Below are 25,356 nucleotides of genomic sequence, written 5' to 3' on the forward strand. Positions count from 1 at the left end.
AGCACCGCATCTGCACACATGCAGGTTGCGATTCGGCACTTCTGTGCATGTGCAAAGTGCAACTTAGCACTTATGTGCATGCGCAACCACTGAAACCTGGAAGTAACCCGTTCCGGTACTTCTGGGCTTCAGCATGTCCATAACCCGAAAAAACGCAACCTGAAATGTCTGTAACCCGAGGTATGACTGTACTGGGATTGGAGGAGAGACTTCAGCAGTGTTTTCCTTGCATGGCAGCACATACAAAGGAGAGGCTGAGACAGGGGGGGTGGCATTGACTGGGCCCGTGTGGAGAAGGGAAGGCAAGTCAGGAGGGAAGGGCAAGAAAAAACCCCTGAGCTGTCATTGTTAAGTTGTAGGTGAACATATCAGATGACACAGCGATTCTTCAGACAGCTCTTGTTTATTCACAGGCCAGAACAGAACTGAACTGAAGGGTTCAGCCAACCTGCTTATATAGAGCTCAACTACAAAGCAACAGTAGCAACTTTCTGTAACTATCCAATCACTGAATGTCACTTTCAATTCCTTATTTGCATATGCAGACCTGAGTGAAAACTATCTACAGTATCCTCCTGCTGGCCCAGGGTGAGAACTTCAGTACATAAAAGTCATGAGAGGAAGTTATATGCTCTAAAATGCTCCCATAAGATGAAAGTGCGGGGAGAGATGCGATGAGTTGACTGTGGGGTGCGGGTTGAGAAAAAGAGGTGGAGAAGCAGTGGGCTGGCAGAGAGAGAAAGGCTTCTGTGAATTGACTTCTGTGAAAGTGTGTTCTTTCGGAACAGAAAATCAGGGATTCAAAGGAGTGGGTCTATGTTTTGTGGCTTAGACTCCACCTCTGCCGTGTACTTAGTTCCACTGGGCAATCTCATGCTCAACACTTCCTCAAAATTCCAAAAGGTGCCCGTGGATCAGCCTCTTGAATTAAAATAAAATTAAAGATGATAAATGGACTTTGAATATCAAAGCTAAAGCTGCTGTTTTTAATAATAAAAAAGCACAACATAAGCCCGTTTTAGGACACAATAATTTATAGCGCTATTTAGCTTTCCTGTTTTCCTTAAACAGGTCTTTTATTATGTAAGCACACGGCAGGGTGGTTATTGGACCCGAGAGATTACAGCAGTTTTCCATTCCAATCCATTTAATGGAGCCTTTGGTATTTGGGTCAGAAATTGAAGTAGACGTTCTTTCACGCTGCCTTCCAAATAGTGTCTAGGTGAACAACTATGAGAATAAGGATTTATGTATGTTAAAAAGAAGACAGAATGGGTGTCATACGAGGAGATAAACTTTTTAGTGGAATAATATAATTTGGTTTTTGAGAGTGGTAGCAGCAGACAGAAACAAGGATCTCTGGTGGGCAGTCAAACTATGTTCCTGGGCCCAGTAATATCCATTTTTATTTCTTTACCCTTTCTTCCCTGCTTGCTCTTATTTGCATTGTTCAGCAGCCCTAAAAGGAAGACTGGAAACAAATGTTGTGGCATTTCCCAAAATCTGCAAGTGCATATTAGAAAACAGCTCACTAATACTCTGAACTTAAAAGAAAACTAAGCTGTATACCATTCCCTGTATTTTATGTTTCTGTAGAGGAGTCTGCTTATTAATTTGTCTTTGGTCTTATTTTAGCATTTTAAAATGCACTCCATATTTTAATAACATTTGCTTGATGCTGTTCAAGTATTATTGAAAACTGTTGCTCCTTCAGGGGATTACTGAAAGAGAGGGGGGCATCTCAAAGAGGAGTGCAGGCTGAGCTGGCAGAGAGAAAGGACTATGCAATCCTAAATTGCATAATAAATAAAAATAATAAAATAAAATAAAAAATTGCCACAGACCACTATGGCCCCACCCAGCAAAGGATCTGATTCCAACCACTCCCTACTTCCTTTGTGGGCCTATGATACTTCACCGGGTGGTGGGGGATGGGAATGATAATAATATAATACAGTGGTACCTCGGGTTACAGATTCTTCAGGTTACAGACTCCACTAACCCAGACATAGTACCTCGGGTTAAGAACTTTGCTTCAGGATGAGAACAGAAATTGTGTTCCGGAGGTGCGGCAGCAGTGGAAGGCCCCATTAGCTAAAGTGGTGCTTCAGGTTGAGAACAGTTTCAGGTTAAGAACGGACCTCCGGAATGAATTAAGTACTTAACCCAAGGTACCAATGTATTAATTTATTATTTGAACCCCACCCATCTGGCTGAGTTTCCCCAGCCACTCTTGGCGGCTTACAACAAAGATTAAAAATACATTAAAATGTCACACATTAAGAACTTCCCTGAACAAGGCTGCCTTCAGATGTCTTCTAAATAGTTGTTTATCTATTATACTATCTAAATAGTTGTTTATCTAGGTAGTTGTTTATCTCTTTGACATCTGATAGTAGGGCAGGTGCCACTACCGAGAAGGCCCTCTGCCTGGTTCCCGGTAGCTTAGCTTCTCACAGTGAGGGAACTGCCAGAAGGCCCTCGGCGCTGGACCTCAGCGTCTGGGTAGAATGATGGGGGTGGAGGCCGATCCCCCTCCCTGAATGAAAACAGCTCAGTTGTTTGTATAGGTCAAGCCTACTCATGAAAGTTGAATGAATAATAGCTGCAGGAAAGCACAATCTTATGCATACTTACTCAGTAAGTACCAAATAATTTTAATTTTATTTCCAAGCAGGGACAGAGGAAGGGGAGAGATGCGGTGGCTTGGGCGTGCCAAGGCTTCATGCTGCCCAAACGGTCCGCCTGCTGCCTCTGCCGCCCCCCCCCCAGCTGTAGGGTGTCTGAGTGGGAGGAGGCAGGCAGACTCCGGAGGCCCCGCGGTGTGCCCCGCCCCTATGGACGGCTCACCTCACCCTTATCCTGCCCCTATGGGCGGCTTACCCCCTCCCCTGGTCACGCCGCCCTAGGCGCCCGAGTGACTTCGTCCACTGTTTTTTCCAAGCTGTGCACAACTGCAGCTTGAGACTTACTGTGCAAGGGACAGTTAGATAACACAAAACTAAGAGAGATAAAGCAGGGCAGTTATTGCAATAGAGGTCACATGCAGATTTTGGAAAATAAAAGAAAACAGGGAGCGACTGAAAAATGGGATTTTTCACCAAGGCTAACTATCTAGACTGGCCCTACGTGGGCCAGAAAAAAAGCCAGGGAAGTCCCCAAGTAGGAGTTCTATCACAGAAGGAAAAAGGAAAAAAGAAAGAGGGGGAGGAGTGTATATATATAAAAAAATTTAAAAATATAAAAAATATAATATGAATATATAAATAAAAATTAAATAAAAATATAATATAATATAATATAATAATTAATATAATATAATATAATAATGGTGTAAAAAAAAGTTACGGTATCTTTGCACGTGTTGTAGTTGAAATGCTACCAGCAGACTCCAGATATAAGGCGGGTGGGTCTATTAGGATTAAAAGTGCTTTGAGCAGAATGTATTAAATGTATTAAAAATGTCACCCCAAAGCCAGAAGGAGTTACAACTAATGAACTAATAAAATGTTTCCCTGCTTTTAATTACTTTGCACCACTTTATAAAACAGTGCAAAACTGGTTACCGGCGTGACATGTTTGGGAAGTGGGGGGCACGGAAAACAAGTAGGGGGAACATATTCACCTTACTGAGGCAAATTGGCCAGCATTCCTTTTGCCTGATCAGTTATGTGTAGTTCACGTCTAAACTGCAAATATTGTCCATTCATACATTATTTTCAGTGGGATATGCACTTAGATGCTTAGCTAAATAATCCCCCACATCTTAGCGGCGAGTGGTCTCACACGACTGCGCAGAGCTAGAGCTGGATAGGAGCAAATGTCTTGCGCTGAAATTCTGGAGGGCAACGAAACTGCCAGAACAGCAGAGCAGCAACTCAGCAGAACAATGCGTATGGACAAGCAATTAAAATGAATGACAACTGGAAGGCAGTGCTCTTTTCAGAAATGATTTCTGAAAGTTTGACACTAGACCAAGACAAGGCCAGGCTGCACCAAAACAGCGATTCCAGCAAAATAAAAATAAAAATCATGAATTTGATGCAGAGCTTTGAGGAGAGAAGTTTTCATGAAATGGACCCTCCTTCTTTTGTTCCACTGATTCATTTTGAGTGACTCCCCTCTCTTAGACTTTTGGTGCCTGTTAGCAACAATTTAAGAAGCTGGTGGCCTCTGGTTGCCTATCTACAACACAGAAAGATCTGTGTGAGAGTTCTTTCAGGAGGAGAGCTAATTGCAAATCTTCTGTTACTATAACATGTAGTAAGTACCGTATTTTTTGCACCATAACATTCACTTTTTTCCTCCTAGAAAGTAAGGGGAAATGTCTGTGCGTGTTATGGAGCGAATGCCTGCGGGTGGCAGAGGGGATCTGCTGCAGTCGTGAGCAGAGGATCCATGGTTCCCCTTCCTTCCCTCCTCCGTGGTTACAAAGCATGGATCCACATGGATCCTCAGGATTTTTGCATTGGGCTACTCCAAACTCACTGTCAGATCACATGTCTGTGGCCACAGCATGAACCACAAAAATCATATATCCACTATTTCGTTTAGAATATTTTTTTCCTTGTTTTCCTCCTCTAAAAACTACATGTGTGTTATGGTCTGGTGCGTGTTATAGAGCGAAAAATACAGTAGCAGTCAGTTTACTCCTTCCATCATCTCATTTGGTTGAGAGTAAACATTTTTACGAACATCCTAGATGCTCCCATGCCTTCTGTTTATAGAGACAGAGATAGATTACACAGAAAGGATGCTAGAAAGCTAGTATTTTTTTTAAGAAAAGAAAACGGTGGTGAATGATTCAACAGCAAGATTTTATTGGAGAGGGGTGACTGACATTTACTGTGCACTAGTACTCTGTGTGTGGAGGAATGTTGCAAAATTTAGTCTGGGAAAGGCAATATGCTTTTCTCAAAATCTTCTGAAAGGCTTTGAGCTTAGAATACCCTGCTAGATTTGCTCCTCCAGTGCAGAATCAACAATGCCTCCTAGAGTCCTCACCAGTGTCAGATTTATGTATAAACTAAACAATCTATAGCTTAGGGCCCCACTCTCTTGGGGCCCCCAAAAAAAATTAAAGGAAAAAAAACTTTGATAAAATACATATTGCGTTATGTGCAAATGGCTTTAGATACTTATTAGGTCCATGAATTACCATATAGCATATATTCAACACAAATAACAGTGACAATTTGTTGTTGACAAAGGACAGCTGGACATATAAAGGGCCCCATTACCTCCAGTAGCTTAGGGCCTCATCAAACCTAAATTTGGCCTTGGTCCTCACCCAGTGCCATTCATGCAGAGAACCCCTAGGCTGCAACCATCTTCCACACAAGGTCATTTTCTCTTCTCATCCTAAACTATCCCTTTGCTCCCACATATCTGTAATTTACAGATGTACTGACATTGAGCATAGTGGTTCCATTTAGCTGGCATGCAGGCTGAGGCAGGCTATGGGAGACACAGAGCATTGATTTCAACTCCAATCATAATTAAGTTATATATTTAAGAAGAAGAACCTCTGTGTGAACAGGCATATGCTTTTTTCAACTTTCTGGATGCATCACTGATGGTTTTTGTGCCTGTTGAAGAAGTTCTTTTCAGGAAAGCTTTGAATAATCATTATGGCTCTGGACAATTTTTATTCCAAAAGGAGTCAGCTGTTATGCATTCAGTTGCTTCATGCTGCACAAAATTAATAACTGCAATAGTGCTCTCCCAACCACTGATAGACCTGTCTTGCATGAATTGCTTATCTAATCTTTCTGGAGAAATACTGTACCAATGCCACCTAGCTATGCTTGTTATATTATTAGGAGTAATAGGTAGACCTCCCTTGCTTGTGGTACCTCCCCATTTCCCTTATCAAGTTCTTGCCCTTGAGGATAATTGCCATTGCGGGGTCACTTACATTTTATCCTCAAGTTTGAGTGCATGCACTGGGCTGAGAGATATATTTTTCGCCAGCTACTCTCTCAGACAGAGATGACAACAACTTGGCTCACAGTTCGGAAGAAGCAGCTGATGTTTCAACCATTGGAACTATAGGTGATGAAACTATATCCACATTTAAATGCCACTTTAATTCTCTCCGCCCCACTCCCCAATGCATAGCTGAAACAAAGCACTCTATTTTAAGGTGGGTAAAATAGCTGGGAAATGTTCCTTGTCAATTCAGTGCAGCTCTATTTGAAACATCAAATTTTGTAGCAAAATGTATGTTTAGCCAATGCAACTAGGTTATTACATTCAGATTGCTGACACGGGAAACACAAAAAGTAAATTTAGTGTAAGAAATGAAAGAAAAATAATGGTTAAATGTCAAGGCCTAAGAAACAGCAGCTCAAATTAAGTCCCATAAGTCCCATATGAAGTGTACGATCTCAGGGAGAAGATGTTTAGTTGACATAAGTTCAAAAAACAGAATTACTTACTATCACCCTGGCAAAGCAAAGGCCCAAGTTTGTAAGCTGCTTCAGAATTTGGCCGGTTTGTATCTGTGATGAAAAGTTCTGTTACTGGTAGGTGGTCTTTATAGGATAGGAGCCCAGTGTCATTGGTCCTAGAACATATAAACAAACAAACTTTCAGATAATGCATTAAGCAGTTATGTGAATGGATGTCATTGTCTTTGTGTTAGTTGTGTCTAGCAAATGGCTTCATTTTTAGCAAATGTAGATGGATAATACAGTGAAGGCATAGAAATGTTTACCAAAATGGCAACAGAGGGGGCGGGGAGGAGTTAGAACTACATGCAGTTTTATATAAGGACGACATTTCTAAAGTCCAGTTTTGGCCAATAACCTTGTCAAAGGAAGTCTACATATATTGCCCCCCAGATTCATGGAGAGTTTGATGAAAGCAATGAAAATTCAGATCTCTTTCATGACAATGTATTAAAGCTAAAAAGTTGTGTCTGTGCTCAGACCCGTGTGTGTATTCCTTGCAAGGAAGATGTCCTTCAGAGTAATCAAGTTCCACGCATAACTCAGCTCTGATGTGAAACTGACGTGCATTGAGTCAGATCATTCACCTATCTAGCTTAGTATTGTCGACACTTCACTGGCAACAGCTCTCCAGAGTTTCTGAAAGGACCCTTTCCTGGCCTACCTGGAGATAGCAAGGTCTGACCTTTTAGTATGGAAACAATCATTTGTCTGGAAAAAATAATGGAAATAACAAAAAAGGCCATAATCATTATTGATACCTGAATGCCACAAGCTATTCTTTCCCCATCTTTTCCAATTGAGAATATATAGTGTTTATGTTCATTTCAGTTTCTATAAGGGCAGGAGGCTCTTACATTTGTCAATTGTTCAAATTCTTACAACAGGCAAGCATGTGTGTGTGTGTATAATATATGATGGAAGAAAAACTGAGAAACTTGCAAGAAAAGGCTTACATTTTCTACTTCTTTTGCTATCCATTTTTTATGCTTGCCATTTCAGCATTTCCTTTGAGCCTCGGCATTTCCAAACCGCCTTATCTATAAGTTTTTCATTAGCAGGAGAGGATCAGTCCCCCACAATCTAGTGAGTTTTTTGTGCTTGACTCAGGGCGGGATGGGGGTGACCAGTTTAAATGGTGAGTGTTGTGTGGCTGGTGGCCATTTGACAGGTTCTAAAGGTAGCTCTGCCCTCTAGTCAATAACCTCCAAGCTACTGGCAGACAAAAAACCAGTGTTCATTTTGCCCTTTAGTCACATTAGACCCCCAAAGACCCAGAACGGAAAATTGGGGAAACATCTGAAAGGATTGGGGAAATAATCTGAAGGATTGTACCAAAGAGCATCATGCCTGCGGAGCCAGGGACCTCATAGTTTCATTGACAGTATGAAGCTGGTCCCTTGGTCACCAGACAAAATGACTAGCCTGAACTCCATGCTTTCGCATCCACATGAGATGTTCAAATCAGAAGTGAATCTCAGAGAGTTGTTTCACACTCCAGTTACTGTGGCCCATTGATGTGACCTTACTGTCTGAAAATGCTTATTCCTTTATGAAAGCTATTACTATGTGGGACTATTATAGTTCCCAAGTTTATCTGTGTGCCTAACTAAACCTTTTCTCATATATATTTCTGTCCGAGATTTCTCCTTGTCACAGGGAACACTTTAGGACGAAATTACAGCACGATAACAAAAAATGACCTTTAACAAAACCAAAAAAAGAGATAAAAATCTAGGACACATTTTCAAGCTGTGTGCCTGAAGTTGGGCTTCTGAGTTCATGTAAGGAAGAAAGAATTGCTCTAATAGCAGGTGAACTTTGATACTTTAAAAATAGCTGTTTCCATCTAAGTAAGGATTTAGCATCCTAATTTTTAAGACGTTGCTGCGAAAATTCTACCCTATGATTCTGAAGGCACCTCAAAACAGCATGAAAAAAAGAAATTTATATCATCCTTGGGTAGACAAAAGCAGCTATCACAATGCCATTTCTCACCGATAGGAAGGGGAAGGAGTTGCCAGGAATGTGGACATGTGTTTGCGGGGAGCACAGCAGGATTCCAATACTTGGAGGACTTCTGGTCAATCAGGTTGGCACAGACCTTTAGAGAACGGCACCACAGCCTTCCCTTTCTGCCCATCAACAAGCCCATGCAACATTGCAGGATTAGCCATTTGAGGGCTGAGTCAGGATTTTTACCCCACATGGCGCTCCCTACTCATATGTTAAAGCATATGGTGATGTTGTATGTATCTGATTTACTTAATTGGCTGCCTGTTCTTTCATAGTCAGGAAATGTGGGCAGGAAGAGAAGTAAGTTTGGAAACCTTGGTAAGCACCCTAATTGAAATAAATTGAAATACTTTATTGTCACATGTACAACTTGTATACAGTGAGATCACACGAGCACTCCCCACTCAGCTCTCTTAGTCTTAATTCCCCTCGTTTACTGATGCACACCCACCAAACCCAAAAGTCAGTTGCCCTGTTGTTATCTTTTCATTCAGCAGCCTAACAGCCCACGGATAGAAGCTGTTCTTTACCCTGTTGGTGTGACTAATCATGCTTCGATATCTCCTGCCTGATATAGAAAGTGCCGGCCAGGGTGTGAATCACCCCTGAGAATTTTCCTCACTCTCCTGAGGCAAAGTTCTTCCACTATTTCATCCAGCGGATTCACGGGACAGCCCATAATATCTTGTGCTGTATTCACCACCCTCTGTAGGCACTTCCTATCAGTTGATGTCAAAGCAGCGTACCACACCGTACTACTACAAGTAATACACTTGGAGGGTGAAAGGATTGTTAGTCTAAGGTTACCAGATTTTTTTCAATGAATCCGGGGACACTTTTCAACGTCAATGGATTTTGTATGGGGACTGATTTGAAAATCCAGGGACTGTCCCTGGGAAATGGAGGCAAAGCGTGTTCTCATTAAAAGAGAGCACGTGTTGCGGATGGGGCCAAGCAAAACCCCATTTAGTTGCCAGGCTATAGATGGCTATGGGCCTGAAGCAGATTGGGGATTTGTTACTGGGGTAAATTTGATGTTGCCAATTTAGGGGTGGGATCAATGCCTATATATAAGCAAGGTCCACAGCTTTCTCTTTCTCTTTTGCTGTGGACACCGGATCTCCCGCCCGCCCTCCCTTGTTGGGCTTGCGCTTTGACCTTGCTCTGCCTGTCATGGGGTCGTTCGCATTGGTGCGGGGGCCCAGTAGGAATTTTTCCAATTGGCTGATTAGTGCGTGCCTTTTGGGTTTTGCCTACTGCTTAGCAAATCGTCACAACTTGTAAGGTTGGCGGTTAGGCATTGGTTAAAATTGGTTGGTGGAGGGGTATGGATTGGCTGTGCCTGCCCCTCCTATGCTGCTGCTGACGGGTATTCCGTTAAAGGAATTCTGAAGCTTACCATCCCCTTCGTCCAAACCCTGACGGCAGGGTGCGGGCCGTGTAAGCTTCAAGGAACATGCGGTGGTAGCTGAGGGTCTGTTTCGCAGCTCCAGCTGACCCTGATCTTGTTCCTCCGGGACTGACTAGGGAGTCAGTGCTGTTCCCCAAAAGGCGGGGGGAACCAGCTAGTCTAACCAATGCCTAAGCAACCACTCTCAATTTGTATGATAATAAAGTTGTGGCCAAAATTATGCCAAAAACCTTAAACAAAATTATGCGTAATGTGTGAGTTATTGGGGTAGGGGTTTTGGGGGACCTCAGCACGCAACCAGTAACCTAATGTTAGTCCACCTACTTACCATTGTCAGCTAGCAGAAGCCTTTGAATCCTGGAAACTTTAGCCTATCAAATGCTGCCCAGCATGGTTTGTGTGTGTGTGTGTGTGTGTGTGTGTTTGTGTAGCAGCCAGCTGCCTCCTCAGCTTGTCCTTTGGATGAGCAGATGAGGAAGGCAAAGAGCAACATCTGATCGATCCATTGTTTTTAGCCAGACTGGCAATGCCCAGCAGGAGAAAAGGGAAGCCTTGTACCCAACTGTCTCCTCTATACTTCGGTTGTGTTGTTATTTGATGCTTGTTGCAGAATAAGATGAATAAAGATGGCCCTTATATCAACGGATGTCTCATGAATTAATTCTGGTAGGATGAGTGGGTGCCACATATTTTGACATTCAACATTTTAACTTGAGGAGAACAAAGCAAAGAATGAAAACAAAATCACCATTCATTTCTGTCAGCGTCGCAGTTGCAGTCATGATGTGAATCAATGCAGCTTCCTTGTATTCCACAAGCACATTTCTGAACATCTGGCCTGGAGCCTCCCCAGTACGTCTGTGTCTCATTGATTTTTCCAACCCACCAGCTGAATGGAATTCCATCTAAAAGACAAGTTAGAGAAATTTGCAATTTACTGTTCCACCTGTTTTCCTTCAACTCTAAAGGAAAAAGATACCTAAATGAAAAGTTGCATAATGTGACGTTTTTTAAAATAAAATTGGCCATACTTCTTTAAAATGCTAACATTTTTTTTTCATTTTAATGTTTCATTATCATGAACTAAATTACTTTCAAAACTTTCTGCTTATATTACTGGAAGAAGAGAACTGGTAGTCCCTAAATCAGTCAGGCATGGTATTAGAACCATTTATCTTAAGGAGGCCACTTACACAATTTGCTTTATGACAGCATATGAAGAAGGAAATGCCCTCATCCCCCAAAATCTAGGTAATTTATTATGTGATGTAAAAATCAATAGATGATCAAGAGTCTACTAGTGAGGAAACTGCAAGTGTCTTATCTCATAAAGGTCTCATTATGATAATTAAAGATTAGTCAGCATATACTAATATACTAATTGAGCATATGCCCAACAGAGTTGTGTACAATGGTACTTTGGTTTAATAACAGCCCTGTTTACAAACTATTCAGTTTACGAGCTCAGCAAAACCGGGAGTAGTGTCCCGGTTTGCGAACTTTACCTCGGTCTAAGAACAGAATCCGAACGGTGGAAGGGCACCAGCGGTGGGAGGCCTCATTGGGAAAGTGCGCCTCAGTTTAAGAGCGGTTTTGGTTTAAGAACAAACTTCTAGAATGGATTAAGTTTGTAAACTGAGGTACCACTGTACAGTCACACCTTAGTTGTCGAACCTAATCCGTTTGGGAAGACCGTTCGACTTCTGAAATGTTCGACAAATGAGGCATGGCTTCCGATTGGTTGCAAGAACTTCTTGCACCCAAGCCGAAGCCGCGTTGGACGTTCGGGTTCTGAAAAACATTCGAAAACCAGAGCATTTACTTCCAAGTTTTCGGCATTTGGGAGCCAAAACATTAAAAAATGGAGCCATTTGAGAACGAGGTTTGACTGTACTTACTGGGAGAACTGCAAATGTCAAGAGTAAGATTGTGAAGCAGTATGAACTATAAGAGGATTCTGCTAGATCAGGTTCATTCAGTGAAGAATCCTGGTCTCACAGTGGTCTGTAGGAAGCCAGCAAGCAGGATTGAAGGACAAGAACACTCCTCCTGTGGTTTCCAGACACTGGTTTCCAGAAGCACTGCTTCCTCCAATTGTGACAGTAGCCAATGACTTGGGCTAATCTTCTTTTAAAGCCATCCAAGTTGATGGCTATTCCCTGCCTCCTGTGGGAGTCAGTTTCAGCTACGAAGGTGTGCCGTGTTAAAGCGTGTTCTCCTTCATGGAGAGCACGTGTTGAGGTGGGGTCTGACAGGCCACCCCCTCAGTTCCTGGGCAGGATCCTTTAGATGGCCATTGGCAGTGATTGGGCTGTTTGGGTTACTGGGCTAATTTTGATATTGACAATTTGTGGGATGGACAAAAGGTTTTATATGCATGGCATGCAGCATTGAGTGTTCTCTTTTGCTGCGTGCCCCAGATCACCCGCCCACCCTCCCTAGTTTAGGGCTCTTACATTTGACCTTGCTATGCCTGTCATGGGGTCGTCTGCTTTTGGGGCAGGGGCCTGGTAGGACTTTTGTCCATTTGGCTGATTGGCTGGTGCCATTTGGTTTTTGCCTCATCACAACTTGTAAGGTTGCGGTTAGGCATTGGTTAAAAATTTGGTTGGTGGAGGGGTAAGGGTTGGCAGTGCCTGCCCTTCCAATGCTGCTGCTGCAAGGGAATTTCGTTAAAGGAATCCAGGGGCTTGCCATGCTTTCGTCCGAATCCCTGGCGTGGGGCTTGGGCCGAGCAAGCCCCTGGGAGCATGTGGGGAGAGGTGAGGGCCTGGGGCTCAGCTCCATTTTCTCCCCAACATTGTTTTCCCTTACTGGCTTTCGCTGGAATCTGGAAGTCAGTTCTGTCCCTGGGCAGGGACAGATAGTCGGAACCAATGCCTAAGCAACCACTCACATTTATGTATTTTAATAAAGTTGTGGCCAAAATTATGCCAAAAACCTTAAACAAAAATTCTGTGTGAATTGTGATTTATTTGGGGGGTGGCTTGGGGACCTCGACACACAATCACTGTCACTTTAATAACTTTCCTGGTGGCAAGAAGCGACATTGCAGAGCCAACTCTGTCCGCAGCACTGGTTACAGTAAAAATGAGGGAGTCTTAATTCAACACTACTGTACATTAAGGCGAGAGATGCTGCCAGCTAAACAGAGCGATAAATGCACAAAATATACAGAAAAGGGTAATTACTAGAGGATATGAAGCATGAAGATAATCAATCTTTAAAGGAGAAGGAAGGAAGGTGAACTTTGCAATGAATGCAGAAGTCGAGGCACACAGGGAGAATAATGCCCTATTAAATTGTATGGCAACACTTTGGTGAGTTCTGCTTTTGTTTGCGAGAAGCATTCAAGCTTTCAACAACAACCCCCCACCAAGAATCTGGAACTTATGCCTCCCTTTGCCTTCCTAACAACTGTCAGTACATATTGCAGCTCTCTGTTAGACAACTCCTCTGCTACCCTGGCAGTCTCTCTGCTTGCAACATATCGACTCGTTCACATACTATTCAACCTGCCAGCCCAGCAGGTCTTCAAAAAAACAGAACCAGAAGATGAATAATGGCAAGAATGCTCTGCCACATATTGTGTGTGTGTTTAGCTTTACAATTTATCCTGAGTGGGACGGTGGTAGTGGAATAGGAAATCCAGATAAAAGGTCTACATAATTTACGAAAAATCTCATTTTTCAAAACCCTGCATTCATACCCATATAAAAGTGCCACAATTCAATGGTTCTGGAGTGCATCTATTATCTATGTTCTCTGCCGTTTTCTTCTGACTTGGGAGAAAACCATAAAGAGTTAGGGAATATTAAAACATCTAAAAAAAAAAGATATCATACTGTGACTTTGGATCTTCTTTGAAATCAAGAGTATGCTATGGTTCATCACTGATGCCTACCTATTAGACATGCAAATAGGTGAATGGGATGCTGAATATTTAGCAGGTATCATGAAACATTTCCCTCTTCCTTTCACACGGCCTCAGATGATGAAGTGTGCAAGTAACAGTCCCTCTTCAGTTTATTAGGAAGAAACAAAGCTACCTCGAATGGAGTCAGAACATTTTTCATCTTGTTCAGTACTGGTAAAACTGACTGGCAATGATTGTCCAGGGTTTCAACAGGGAACATTCACTCTTCTATCTGCAGATGTCAGGGAGTGAACAAGAGACATTCTACATGCAATGCAATCGTCCTATCACTGAACTATGGCACTATCTAAACACAGCAGCAGAAAGGTGTGCTAGGTGTGCACATGGAAAGCACTTTGCAGCATGCATCCATGTGATCAAAGCATGCACCAGTGGAATTTCCAGGGATTGAATGTGGGGAATTTTGTATGCAAGGCACTCAGCTATGGCCTTTCTGTCAGGTGAACAACCGAGATCAAGGAATTTAAGTATTATATTATGTCAGGGTCTTGGGAGCTTTTTTCAGCCTAAAGACTACATTCCTTTCTGGGCAAATTTCCAAGGTTCATATGCTGGCCAGGGGGTGGGGGGGTGGTACACAGCCAAAGGAAAAAGTTGATGGACCAAAAATGTAAATTTTCCCTTTGTACAGTAGGCTAGTTTCTACACATACTCTCACATCCCACTCTTTCCCCCTTCCGGACAAACTAGAGGTATTAGCGCTTTGAACAGGTTTGCTTGAACAAACTATTGGCAAAGGAGGTGGACTGGAATTTGCTTTGGATATTGGGGGTGAATACGTTTTGGCTAACAGAGCATGCATTTCTGAGTTCTGCATTCTCAGATTACTGTGGAGTTTTCACACAAACAAAAGGATCCCGGAGGAAAGATAAGCCAAGTCTCCAGAATGTAATCCAATTTGCATGTTCATAGACCAGAGCTGTAAACTGTCCTCCTGAGGGGAAAAGGCAAGCCAACATAAGTTATCTATCTGAAAACCTGAGCTAGCTCTGCTTTGTGACACTATAGAACTGCTATGAAATTTTAACAAGCTGTACTACGTTAATTTCAATGTCAAGCCAGTCTAAAGCCATGTACAAATTTGGCAAAAACCAATGGAACATTTCTTCTGCTCTTCCCTATCATGAATAGCATAATAAACTTCTTCTTAGCCTTCTGGTGAAAATTGATTGTTTAACCTTGCAGATTTACTTAAAGGTAAAGGTAAAGGTACCCCTGCCCGTACGGGCCAGTCTTGACAGACTCTGGGGTTGTGCGCCCATCTCACTTAAGAGGCCAGGGGCCAGCACTGTCCGGAGACACTTCTGGGTCACGTGGCCAGTGTGACATCGCTGCTCTGGCGAGCCAGAGCTGCACACGGAAACGCCGTTTACCTTCCCGCTGGTAAGCGGTCCCTATTTATCTACTTGCACCCGGAGGTGCTTTCGAACTGCTAGGTTGGCAGGCGCTGGGACCGAGCAGCGGGAGCGCACCCCGCAGCAGGGATTCGAACCGCCGACCTTCCGATCAGCAAGTCCTAGGCGCTGAGGCTTTAACCCACAGCGCCACCTGTGTCCAGATTTACTTGCTGAACCCCAAAACAATGTCATTTGTCCTTGCCAGCAATGTGAATACCCCTAGTTCATTACCAACCACCACTCTGAATTTGTGTTTAAATGAACCATCTGATAATAACACCTGCAATACATGTCACTATGACTCATCCGTATAGTTAAAGCTATGGTTTCCCCAGTAGTGATGTATGGAAGTGAGAGCTGGACCATAAAGAAGGCTGATCGCTGAAGAATTGATGCTTTTGAATTATGGTGCTGGAGGAGACTCTTGAGAGTCCTATGGACTGCCAGAAGATCAAACCTATCCATTCTTAAAGAAATCAGCCCTGAGTGCTCACTGGAAGGACAAATCCTAAAGCTGAGGCTCCAATACTCTGGTCACCTCATGAGAAGAGAAGACTCCCTGGAAAAGGCCCTGATGTTGGGAAAGATGGAGGGCACAAGGAGAAGGGGACAACAGAAGACGAGATGGTTGGATAGTGTTCTCGAAGCTACCAGCCTGAGTTTGACCAAACTGCAGGGGGCAGTGGAAGACAGGAGTGCCTGGCGTGCTCTGGTCCATGGGGTCATGAAGAGTCGGACACAATTAAACAACAACAACAACAATGACTCATGCCCAAAGAGTATACAATTTTCATAGCCACTTGTGTAACTGCTTCCTGTGTTTTACACTGCAGGTTGCAGCCCTCCACCAACCTGCTCTAGAAAATTGGATACCATTGTGAAGCAGATGTGGACCAAAGAGGAGAGAAAAAGAAAATGGAGAAGTTTTGTTGCATCACTGGTGTGACATGGGCTCTCATCCCCTATTTCCCCTGCTTCAAGAACATGATAGAGCATGGAACCTGAATTCTTGCACAGCAGTTGTGCATCAAGGCTCCAGCTCTGAGTTGTTTTTTAGTTGAAATCCACCAAGTTATCTGGAAAAGCAAACCTGAAGCCTGTGCATAACGTGAGATCGGTAAGGCTATTAAAGGATTATAACAAAGCAGTGATTAGTCAGGCTTCTGCCTTGGTTGTGAATGTTAATAATCAGATGAAAGGAAAAGGTGGATTTGATGCAGCTAGTGAAAAAAGTAAACAGAGTATATAGAAATATTAGCATGTGACATCTTTTGAAGGTTCATTTGCATGCTTCCACAGGAACTGAAAGCAAATGAGGGCTTATCCACATTTCCTCTGGTCCCACTGCATTCCCCCAAGGGAAAACCACCCTTTAGCATTCCATCGGAGCAAGCAGCAATTGGGTTCTCAGTGGATTGCTGTCCGTTCCAATTCAAAGCTAAAGAGTGGGTTTTCCCTGGAAAAGGAGCAAGGCAATGAGAAAAATCTCTTGGACCCATACCATGCTTTCGAGACATGGGAAAAGTGGAAGTATGGATGAGCCCTGAGTTGTTGCTTCTGTCTAAGTTAAAAATAATGGTTCGTGCTATATCTTCCTTTCTTTCTTTGTTACTCATTGCCATACTCAACTGCTGTATTTGTCAGATGCACTCAATACAAATTATACAATCCTAGGGGCGAGAAGGGTAAAATTATGCAAGGGAAATTTAATGTAGTTTCATACTCTCCTTTTTTCTCAGGTGGTGGAAAGGGCAGGTCTGCCGAGTGAATTTCCATTAGAAGGCTGTTCCCCTTCCTAGGGGGTGGGGTTGCAGGCAGGCCATGTGCACTCCCTATGTATGGGGGGGTGGCGAAGGTGGGAGTCCCAGCTACGTAAACACCCCATGGCCAACCAGTCCAGTTGACCAGGGTGTGTGGCTTACCCTATTTAAACCGCCGCGCGGCCAGGGTCTCCTTCTCCTTACCTCCTCTTCACCTCACCTCACCCCACCCCACCCCACCCGCCACTCCCCCCCTTTATTTTTCTTTCCCCCTCCCTTCTTCCTCATATTTGTTCAAACCAATTCATAAACCAAGAACTTATACACTGACCACTAATAATGAAACCTATGTTGTAGATATCTTTCCACATTTATTATGCTATTTTTGTGATATACAAATGACATGAGAAAAACATCAGGCAAGGCCTCTTTCCACCTGCATTGTCCCACCCTCCAGTCTCTGCTTCTCATCCTGTACTGTATTATGTTGTACACTGTGGTTTGCTGTGTTTTATTGACTGAAGTTTAGAAATTACTTATTGTAACTGTTAAGAGTGGGTTTCTGTTTAATGTTGAAATGCTGATGTTTAATATTATTCTTTATTAATGTAATGAATGTTGAATGTGATTTTATTTGCATATTGTATATTGTATTGCGCATATTGTCTTATTTATACAATGTTATTATCATCAAAACTTGGTATACTAGTTTGTATAACATTATTCTTGTTTATAAAACCCAATTAGAAGAAGAAGAAGAAGAAGAAGAAGAAGAAGAAGAAGAAGAACAACAACAACAACAACAACAACAACAACAAAAACAGCAGCAGCAACAACAACAACAACAACAAGCTAACAATCTGTTTCTTTACAAGGCTGGCATGTGTGCAAATGCACATGAGCAAAAAGCAAGCACAAATAGTGCAAAGTAACTTTGGTCCTACAGCCTGCTATCGTAATCCAGTCAAAATCCAGTGAGGTAAAAGAAAAGAAAAAGAAATAATACCCAACTTCTTTACAGTCAAGGTTTTAAAAGCCACTGCAGGAACCAATGCTCCACAAACACATGAAATAATTTCCAAACTGCAGGCAGACTATTGATCTATGACATTTTTATAATGCTCTATTCTCTTCCTGCAATGTTTGTGTTTGTTTGTGTGTGTTTAATATCAGTGCAACTAATCCCCCAACTAAAAAAAAAATAATGTTTTGTAATACTTCTCTTTTCAGCATTTCATAAACAAGATTGTATGAAAATCTACAGACATGTTTTTAATCACAAAAAACAAGGGGTGTGTGGGTTGTGGGTTTTTCAACATCAGTACTTTGCCTCAGTTATCAAGATACAATCTATATTTACTTTGCTGTTGGCAAAATTTTAAAGTCCTTTACATGTAGGCCAGGAAGGAGCTTTGTTATAATTTCTGCTAAACAGTAGGATTAGGCGAGAAATTGAGTTTGAAAGTAGTTAATGCTTTGAATGAAGCTCATTATAAATTGACCTTGGTGCTTTTTCTGGTTCAGAAGCTATTCAGCAATTTACAGGTTGGGGATTTGTTTGCTAAATCTTTTAAAAAGTTATTCTTATTTTTTTAAAAAAGCAAACTATAGTGGCAAGATGCCATAACCTTGGCAAGATTAAATATCTACAGTGGTTCATTGAGTATAACACATTATGTAGCATAATACGATTTGTCTGCGTTACTTACCTCGCTTATTTGAAAGCCTTGACTTTTTGCAGTGGTAGGCAAGCTCTTGTTCACAGTGTTCTGCGTGGTTAATTGTAGCCTGAAGCTGTTCTAGGTTGCCAGCATATTTGAAAAACACAGTGTGTGGGTTCTCTCGATTAGCACTTTTGACTCTAGTTAACTCGGTGTTGTTGTGCTGTATAACTGTCCAAGTGGTGTCTTGCAAAACAGACAGAAAATAGGCAGTCACATAAACATTGAACACCCAGTATACACTTAAGGTAAAGGTAAAGGTACCCCTGCCCGTACGGGCCAGTCTTGACAGACTCTGGGGTTGTGCGCCCATCTCACTTAAGAGGCCAGGGGCCAGCGCTGTCCGGAGACACTTCCGGGTCACGTGGCCAGCGTGACATCGCTGCTCTGGCGAGCCAGAGCCGCACACGGAAACGCCGTTTACCTTCCCGCTGGTAAGCGGTCCCTATTTATCTACTTGCACCCGGAGGTGCTTTCGAACTGCTAGGTTGGCAGGCGCTGGGACCGAGCAGCGGGAGCGCACCCCGCCGCAGGGATTCAAACCGCCGACCTTTCGATCGGCAAGTCCTAGGCGCTGAGGCTTTAACCCACAGCGCCACCTGCGTCCCCTCAGTATACACTTAGCAGTGCATAATAAACACATCCAAAACAACTGCCTTAAACAAAGGGGAAAGAATAATTTCCCCATGGCACTTCCTTTCTTCTTCCTTTCCACTTCGGCCTGCACAATGTTCCTCCTGAATTAGGGTTTAAGTAGGATAATTTCTAATGTTAGTAACAGAATTTCAGCCTGCAGCATTTGAAAAAGGCTTCAATTCCTTTGTTTCCTCCTTCTATATTACCGCCGATGCTCCTATACATATTGAAGAAGACTCGAGAGACAAAGGAATGGTGAAATACTTATTGAATATAACAACAGAAGATCTATAAAACCAATTAACTGAATTATAAAAGAACAACCAGGTGGATTTCAAATAACTGGAGGGAGGTATCTGCCACGAAGTGAAGGGCTGTCCAGCCAGGAAAGGTTTAACCAGGCTACCTAGCCAGGAGTGGTGGCAACTTATGCACGAGCAACCCCATATAACCATAACAGTATCGTTACAATCCCCAGGGCATGTTAGGAGCTGTATTCTGTGGCTCTGCAGCCAAAGAGGGAGAAAGTTTCCCCTCCTTGCTAAGTGAGCCTTGGGTATGTGAGCCCAACATGCGCACCTAGGCCCCACTGGGTTGCGCTTGCCAAGGTGTGAACACCAAGCCTAAAGGGCATCCCCAAGGACCTTCCTCAAGCCAAAGGCTGTGGAAGGTGACCCAAGAGTGCCCTGAAGCCAATAACGCCTCAGGCTGCCTGTACACAAAGTCCTTGAATTCCCTGAACTGCCTGCATTAAATGCCCAACAAACTGAATAATTAACTTCACATTGAAAGGTCAATCAGGACAACCCAACAGTGCTCAGCAGGCAGAAAACGAGGAGTCCCAAGTGCCAAACAGGCATCCTTGTGCCAAAACTATTCTACTCATTCCCCAACTAGGCAGCTGGCAAAACCCATCTTGTAAAGGGAGGGAGGGTGCTACAAATGAGAAGAAGAAGCTGCCGGGAGTGGAACCAGCTAAAATATCCAGCCAGATGCTTCATCTTCTTGGGCCCTAAAGCCTCTGTGATCCCCAAGGTAGCTACCCCTAGGGACAGACCATCTCACAACTTCCTTAGAAAGGGGGACTTTGACAACTCACCTCTGTTGGAGAGTAGGAGTGCCATTGACAGAACACGGCAGAAAAGCATTTTGGGCGCAATCATATTTACGACTGCACTGAGATTGTGAGTCTGATTCCTAAACAACAGCTTAAAAACAAAAAACAAAACCCTAAAAAATATTGATGCAACTGATAATATCACATTAAGTGTGGGGATTGTGGGTGGTGTTTTATCAGTGCACAGAAAGACACATATAATCTTGATCATGGGTAGGCAAACTAAGGCCCAGGGGGTGGATCTGACCCAATCGGCTTCTAAATCTGGTCCGGGAATCAGTGTGTTTTTACATGAGTAGAATGTGCCCTTTTATTTAAAATGCATCTCTGGGTTATTTGTGGGGGATAGGAATTCATTCTTTTTCTCTCTCAAAATATAGTCCAGCCCCCCACAAGGTCTGAGGGACAGTGGATCGTCCCACTACTAAAAAAGTTTGCTGACCCCTGATTTTGATGTATATGATTATATGAAGAATGCTATTTGTAGAATCTTATCAATGTCTGCTTGTGTGAGCCAGAGAGAAGACTACTGTACTTGCAAGAACCAAAAGCTGTAGCAAACTGGAGAACCGAGAATTCACCTTTTGTAAATATCACCATATCATTTGGAACTCAAAAATTAGAGGAGTTTAGATGGGGAGAATTTAAGAAGCAATGGTGTACTTTTTTGTGTGGCTCCTGTTTGAGAAATACAAAGTCCTGAAACCTGCTGAGCACTGCTGAGTTCCTGCAGGAACTTGTTCTATAATTTTCTGGATTGTAAAAGAAGCTGGCTGGGCAATGTGGTTATCCGTTGAATATGATTTGGAGAAAGCAACCAATCCATTCTGTAAAATATCATTTCCATAACTCAGTTTTGCATGTTAAGAAAATAATGCAGCTTCACTTTGCATCTCTCATATGAGGCAGTGATATTTAAGGCTGCGAGCCTATACACATTTAGCTGGCAGTAAATTCCACTGAACTCAATGGGGCCTTCTTCTGAGGTGATTGCAGTTGTTAGTCACCATGAATGGAAGTTAACAATCTCCTCTAGATATTGCTATGGCATTCATTGTCCATACAGTTTCATCAGACAAAAGCATGTCCTGTGCATTGGGAAAGACCGACACTCCATTGCAGAACAGTGTAAAACAAATTACAGTGCTGTATTCGTGAAAGCATTGACAGGGAAGGCTGCTTGCTGGACAGTAAAGTCAAATTTAGAACCCACTGCTCAGCATGTCTTAGGGTACATTTTGTCTAATTTCATTTTTTATTAGTTTATCATCCTTTGCCCTTGCTGGCTTCCTACCTTATGTAAGAGCTCACTGCTATAATCTTAGCCAGTCCACTGAATTTATTTATAGCCTTCGTGTCTCCTAAGAAACTGAATCAATATTTTACAGTTAAGTGTTTTAACTATTCTGCAGAAACACCTTGCCTTAAGCTTCCTTTATTTATGGAAGCTTAGGAATGACTGACAGCAAAAGGAATATTTTTTAAAAGGCATGTAAATCAGCTATAGCAGGAATGGGGAGATTTGTGTGGTTGGGTCGATATTTCCAAGGATGTAGAATTATACCCATTCTCCATTCTCCATTCATGGAGAGCACGTGTTGCGGTGGGGGCCACCAGGACACTCCAAAGTTGGGGGCGGGCTAACTGATCGTTGGCCACTGATGCGATTGGGGCTTCCCTTGTTGTTGGGAAGAAATTAATGTTGCCATTTATTGATTGACAGCCAGAAATGCTAAAACTCCTTGCACGAGGCTAGGTCTTCCTCTTTTCGCCCGTGCAGCGGATTGCCCGTCCCTCCCTCCCTAGAATAGGGTTGTTCACTTTGACCTTGCTATGCCTGTCATGGGGTCGTCTGCTTTGGAGCGGGGGCCTGGTAGGAATTTTGTCCATCTGGCTGATCGGCTGGGGCCATTTGGTTTTTGCCTACTGCGTAGCAAATCGTCACAACTTGTAAGGTTGCGGTTAGGCATTGGTTTATGGTTTGGTTGGTTGAGGGGCATGGATTGGCTGTGCCTGCCCCTCTAATGCTGCTGCTGCAAGGGATTCCGTTAAAGGAATTGGGGGCTAACTATTGCTTGACCACTCTGTCAAGGGGGCTCGGGCCATAGCAATGAGCTCCTGGTTGCATTTGGGGTGAGGGCAGGTTCCCTGCTCCGCGTAACCCCCAAGTGTATTCCCCCATTCTGACTTTCGCATCGTGCGGAATGTCAGTCTGTCCCCCATGGTGGGGGCAGATAGTCGCAACCAATGCCTAAGCAACCACTCACAAATTTGTATTTTAATAAAGTTGTGGCCAAAATTATGCCAAAAACCTTAAACAAAAATTCTGTGTGATGTGTGAGTTATTGGGGTGGACCTGGGGACCTCGACACGCAAATGTGTCCAGTAGACATCAGGTGAGCAAAACGTTGCTCCCTGTATAGATAAATGTAAAATGTCATCTTACAAAAACGTTCCATGCACACATTCTTGCCATCTGATTTGAAGCTGTGGACCTCAGGATTGTGGTATTGAAAATGACCCCCCAGAAACAGGATAGCAGCACCTCCCTTTCCATCTGCCTGAGAAGAAAACTGCATGAATATCAATGACAAGGCAGTAGTGTAAGAAATCTGGGCATCTGCCTCCATCGCTGCTAGTGGGAAAAGGGAATACCAGTTGTGAGGAAACAGGGAAAGAAAACAAATACTGAAGATTCAGCCTGTCAGATTGCATCTCTTGGTGAGGAACTGATCAATGAGATTTGCTTAATGTGTTGAATAAGGAGTGACTGATGAAAAAACTGGCAGCTGTTCCCTGGTATACAGGAATAAATCAAACTGCACTTTACCTCAGAGGGCTGGCCTTTTGACGGAGTTTAAAATCACCGGAGTGCTTAAATTGCACCCCTCTCCCCCTCTTTGATCAGGTCAAAAATTAATGAGTAGTTGTATCTCCCTTTCTCTTAAGAGGCATGGCAAGAGTTGTGCCAATTTCAATGTACATGCACTAAAGGAAATAGAGAGGAGTTTGCAATTCTTGGCTGGCATTTCTGTGTTCATTAAGACACTGTCCCTTCCTTTGTGCTGTAAGCTCAAGGGCATTCTTCCGCTCTCCTTCCAGGTCCATGTTCTGAGCTGGAGAGGAGGAGAGAATAATTTCTACAGTTGCCCCGGGCTTCCCAGATGCTTGCAGAGTCTCAGCAGTCCAGTGCAGCTGCAGGGACAATTTCTGCCTCCATTCCAGTATCAAAAGAAACCAAATACCAGTATAAATGCATATAAAAATCTAAAATTATTGAAGTAGAATAGTCTTAGGATTCTAGTACCAACAGCAGCTGCCATGGAAAAGAAACCTGTTCACAATCAGGCATTCCAATATAATGGAAGAAGTTGTGGATAAATGCCTGGAACATGGATCAGTGGCTGGACTGGGTTAATTCAAGTTCCATTGATTTCAATAGGACACACTTAATTCCCCATTGAAATTAATAGGCCTTAAAAGTGCTTAACTTTGGCTGATTACAGCTGCAAAAGAAGATGCGCCCATCATTTTTAAACACTCAGCTGTAAAAGGCAAATCAATAAAATTAAATTAAATCACCTGAAATGACATAATAAAGACAAGGGGGGAATGCATTTGCAGCACTATACATCATGTTTGGGTGTACAGAAGGAAATGAAGTATTTAATAAACTCGATAATCTTTTCAGTAAAAGCTTTTTTCTCAATTCCTTGCATACTTGCAGAGCTAACTTCTCAAATGTAAAACCCTTCAGAAAATGAAAATTGAGTATGAGATAAACCCACTTACGAATGGTGCTACAGAGGGGGAAATGGTAGCCTCACAATCTGAGCCTACATTGTTGCTGTAATTTTCCTGCCTTATTCATTTCCAATATTCTGAGCTGAGAAGTCACCTTCATTCTGTTTCATTCTTTAAACTCACAAGTTCCAAAATAGGTACACTTCCTACTTGATAGATTGTGTTTCAATGTAATGAACATGCACGCGGAGACGGCCATGAGTTAAGGGAGTTTATCACCTTACCTGTCATATTGCAATATACAAGAAATGGTCCCAGGGGGCCACTCCCATCTGAGTCGATATAGTAAAAGCCCGAAGTGTTCCCTCTGTGCTTATAGGCTTCACACGATTGCTCATAAATAGCTGTAAGAGAACATCTTCCATCACAAACATAATGGCATTGTTTGCATTTTATCTGAAACGTGAACATTTGTCGGGGTGGGTGTCGGAATAGACAGCACTAGGGCTGGGCGATAGCAGCTTTTCAAGGGCCAAACATTGTGGTGTGGCAATATACTGCGGTGTGGAAAAAGGAAACTTATTTCGAATGAATGTATATACAGTGGTACCTCGGGTTACATACGCTTCAGGTTACATACGCTTCAGGTTACATACGCTTCAGGTTACAGATTCCGCTAACCCAGAAATATCACCTCGGGTGAAGAACTTTGCTTCAGGATGAGAACAGAAATTGTGCTCCGGCGGCACAGCGGCAGCAGGAGGCCCCCGTTAGCTAAAATGGTGCTTCAGGTTAAGAACAGTTTAAGGTTAAAAATGGACCTCCGGAACGAATTAAGTACTTAACCCGAGGTATGAAAATATCAAATGCTAAGCAGTGACTACATTATTACATGAGCACTGTTCCACAGGATTTGATATTTTCATTTAAATACATTCATTCAGAATAAGATGGGTTTATGAAGCAATTCTATATCCTCCCCCCACGCTGACGAAGAATTCTGCGAAACAGTTGTCAATATCCGGAATCACTAGTCAGTGTTGGACATCGTATTTGCTGAATGCACTAACCTTCACAGCTTGTCTTTCATCGTACAAAGCTTCATTTAAAGATTTTCAGAGACTTTGAGACTAAAGATTTCATTTTGTACTTGTTATGGTTTGAA

The 25,356-nt window shown here is 42.8% G+C and overlaps 1 protein-coding gene across 5 annotated transcripts in view; it reads right to left on the reverse strand.

Moving 5' to 3' along the window:
• CNTNAP4 (contactin associated protein family member 4) overlaps positions 1-25,356 on the reverse strand; it is a gene marked incomplete at its 5' end in the record, with an annotated part of 472,706 nt that overhangs the window by 48,553 nt on the left and 398,797 nt on the right. For all 5 annotated transcript variants that reach the window (XM_081930406.1, XM_081930404.1, XM_081930403.1 and 2 more), the window contains 4 exons: positions 6,441-6,568; positions 10,628-10,784; positions 18,683-18,880; positions 24,476-24,595. In XM_081930406.1, coding sequence (XP_081786532.1) covers positions 6,441-6,568; positions 10,628-10,784; positions 18,683-18,880; positions 24,476-24,595 — 603 coding nt within the window. The remainder of the gene's footprint in view (positions 1-6,440; positions 6,569-10,627; positions 10,785-18,682; positions 18,881-24,475; positions 24,596-25,356) is intronic.

Source organism: Podarcis melisellensis, assembly GCF_964234715.1.
Source record: "Podarcis melisellensis genome assembly, chromosome: 11".
NCBI classification, from domain to species: domain Eukaryota; kingdom Metazoa; phylum Chordata; class Lepidosauria; order Squamata; family Lacertidae; genus Podarcis; species Podarcis melisellensis.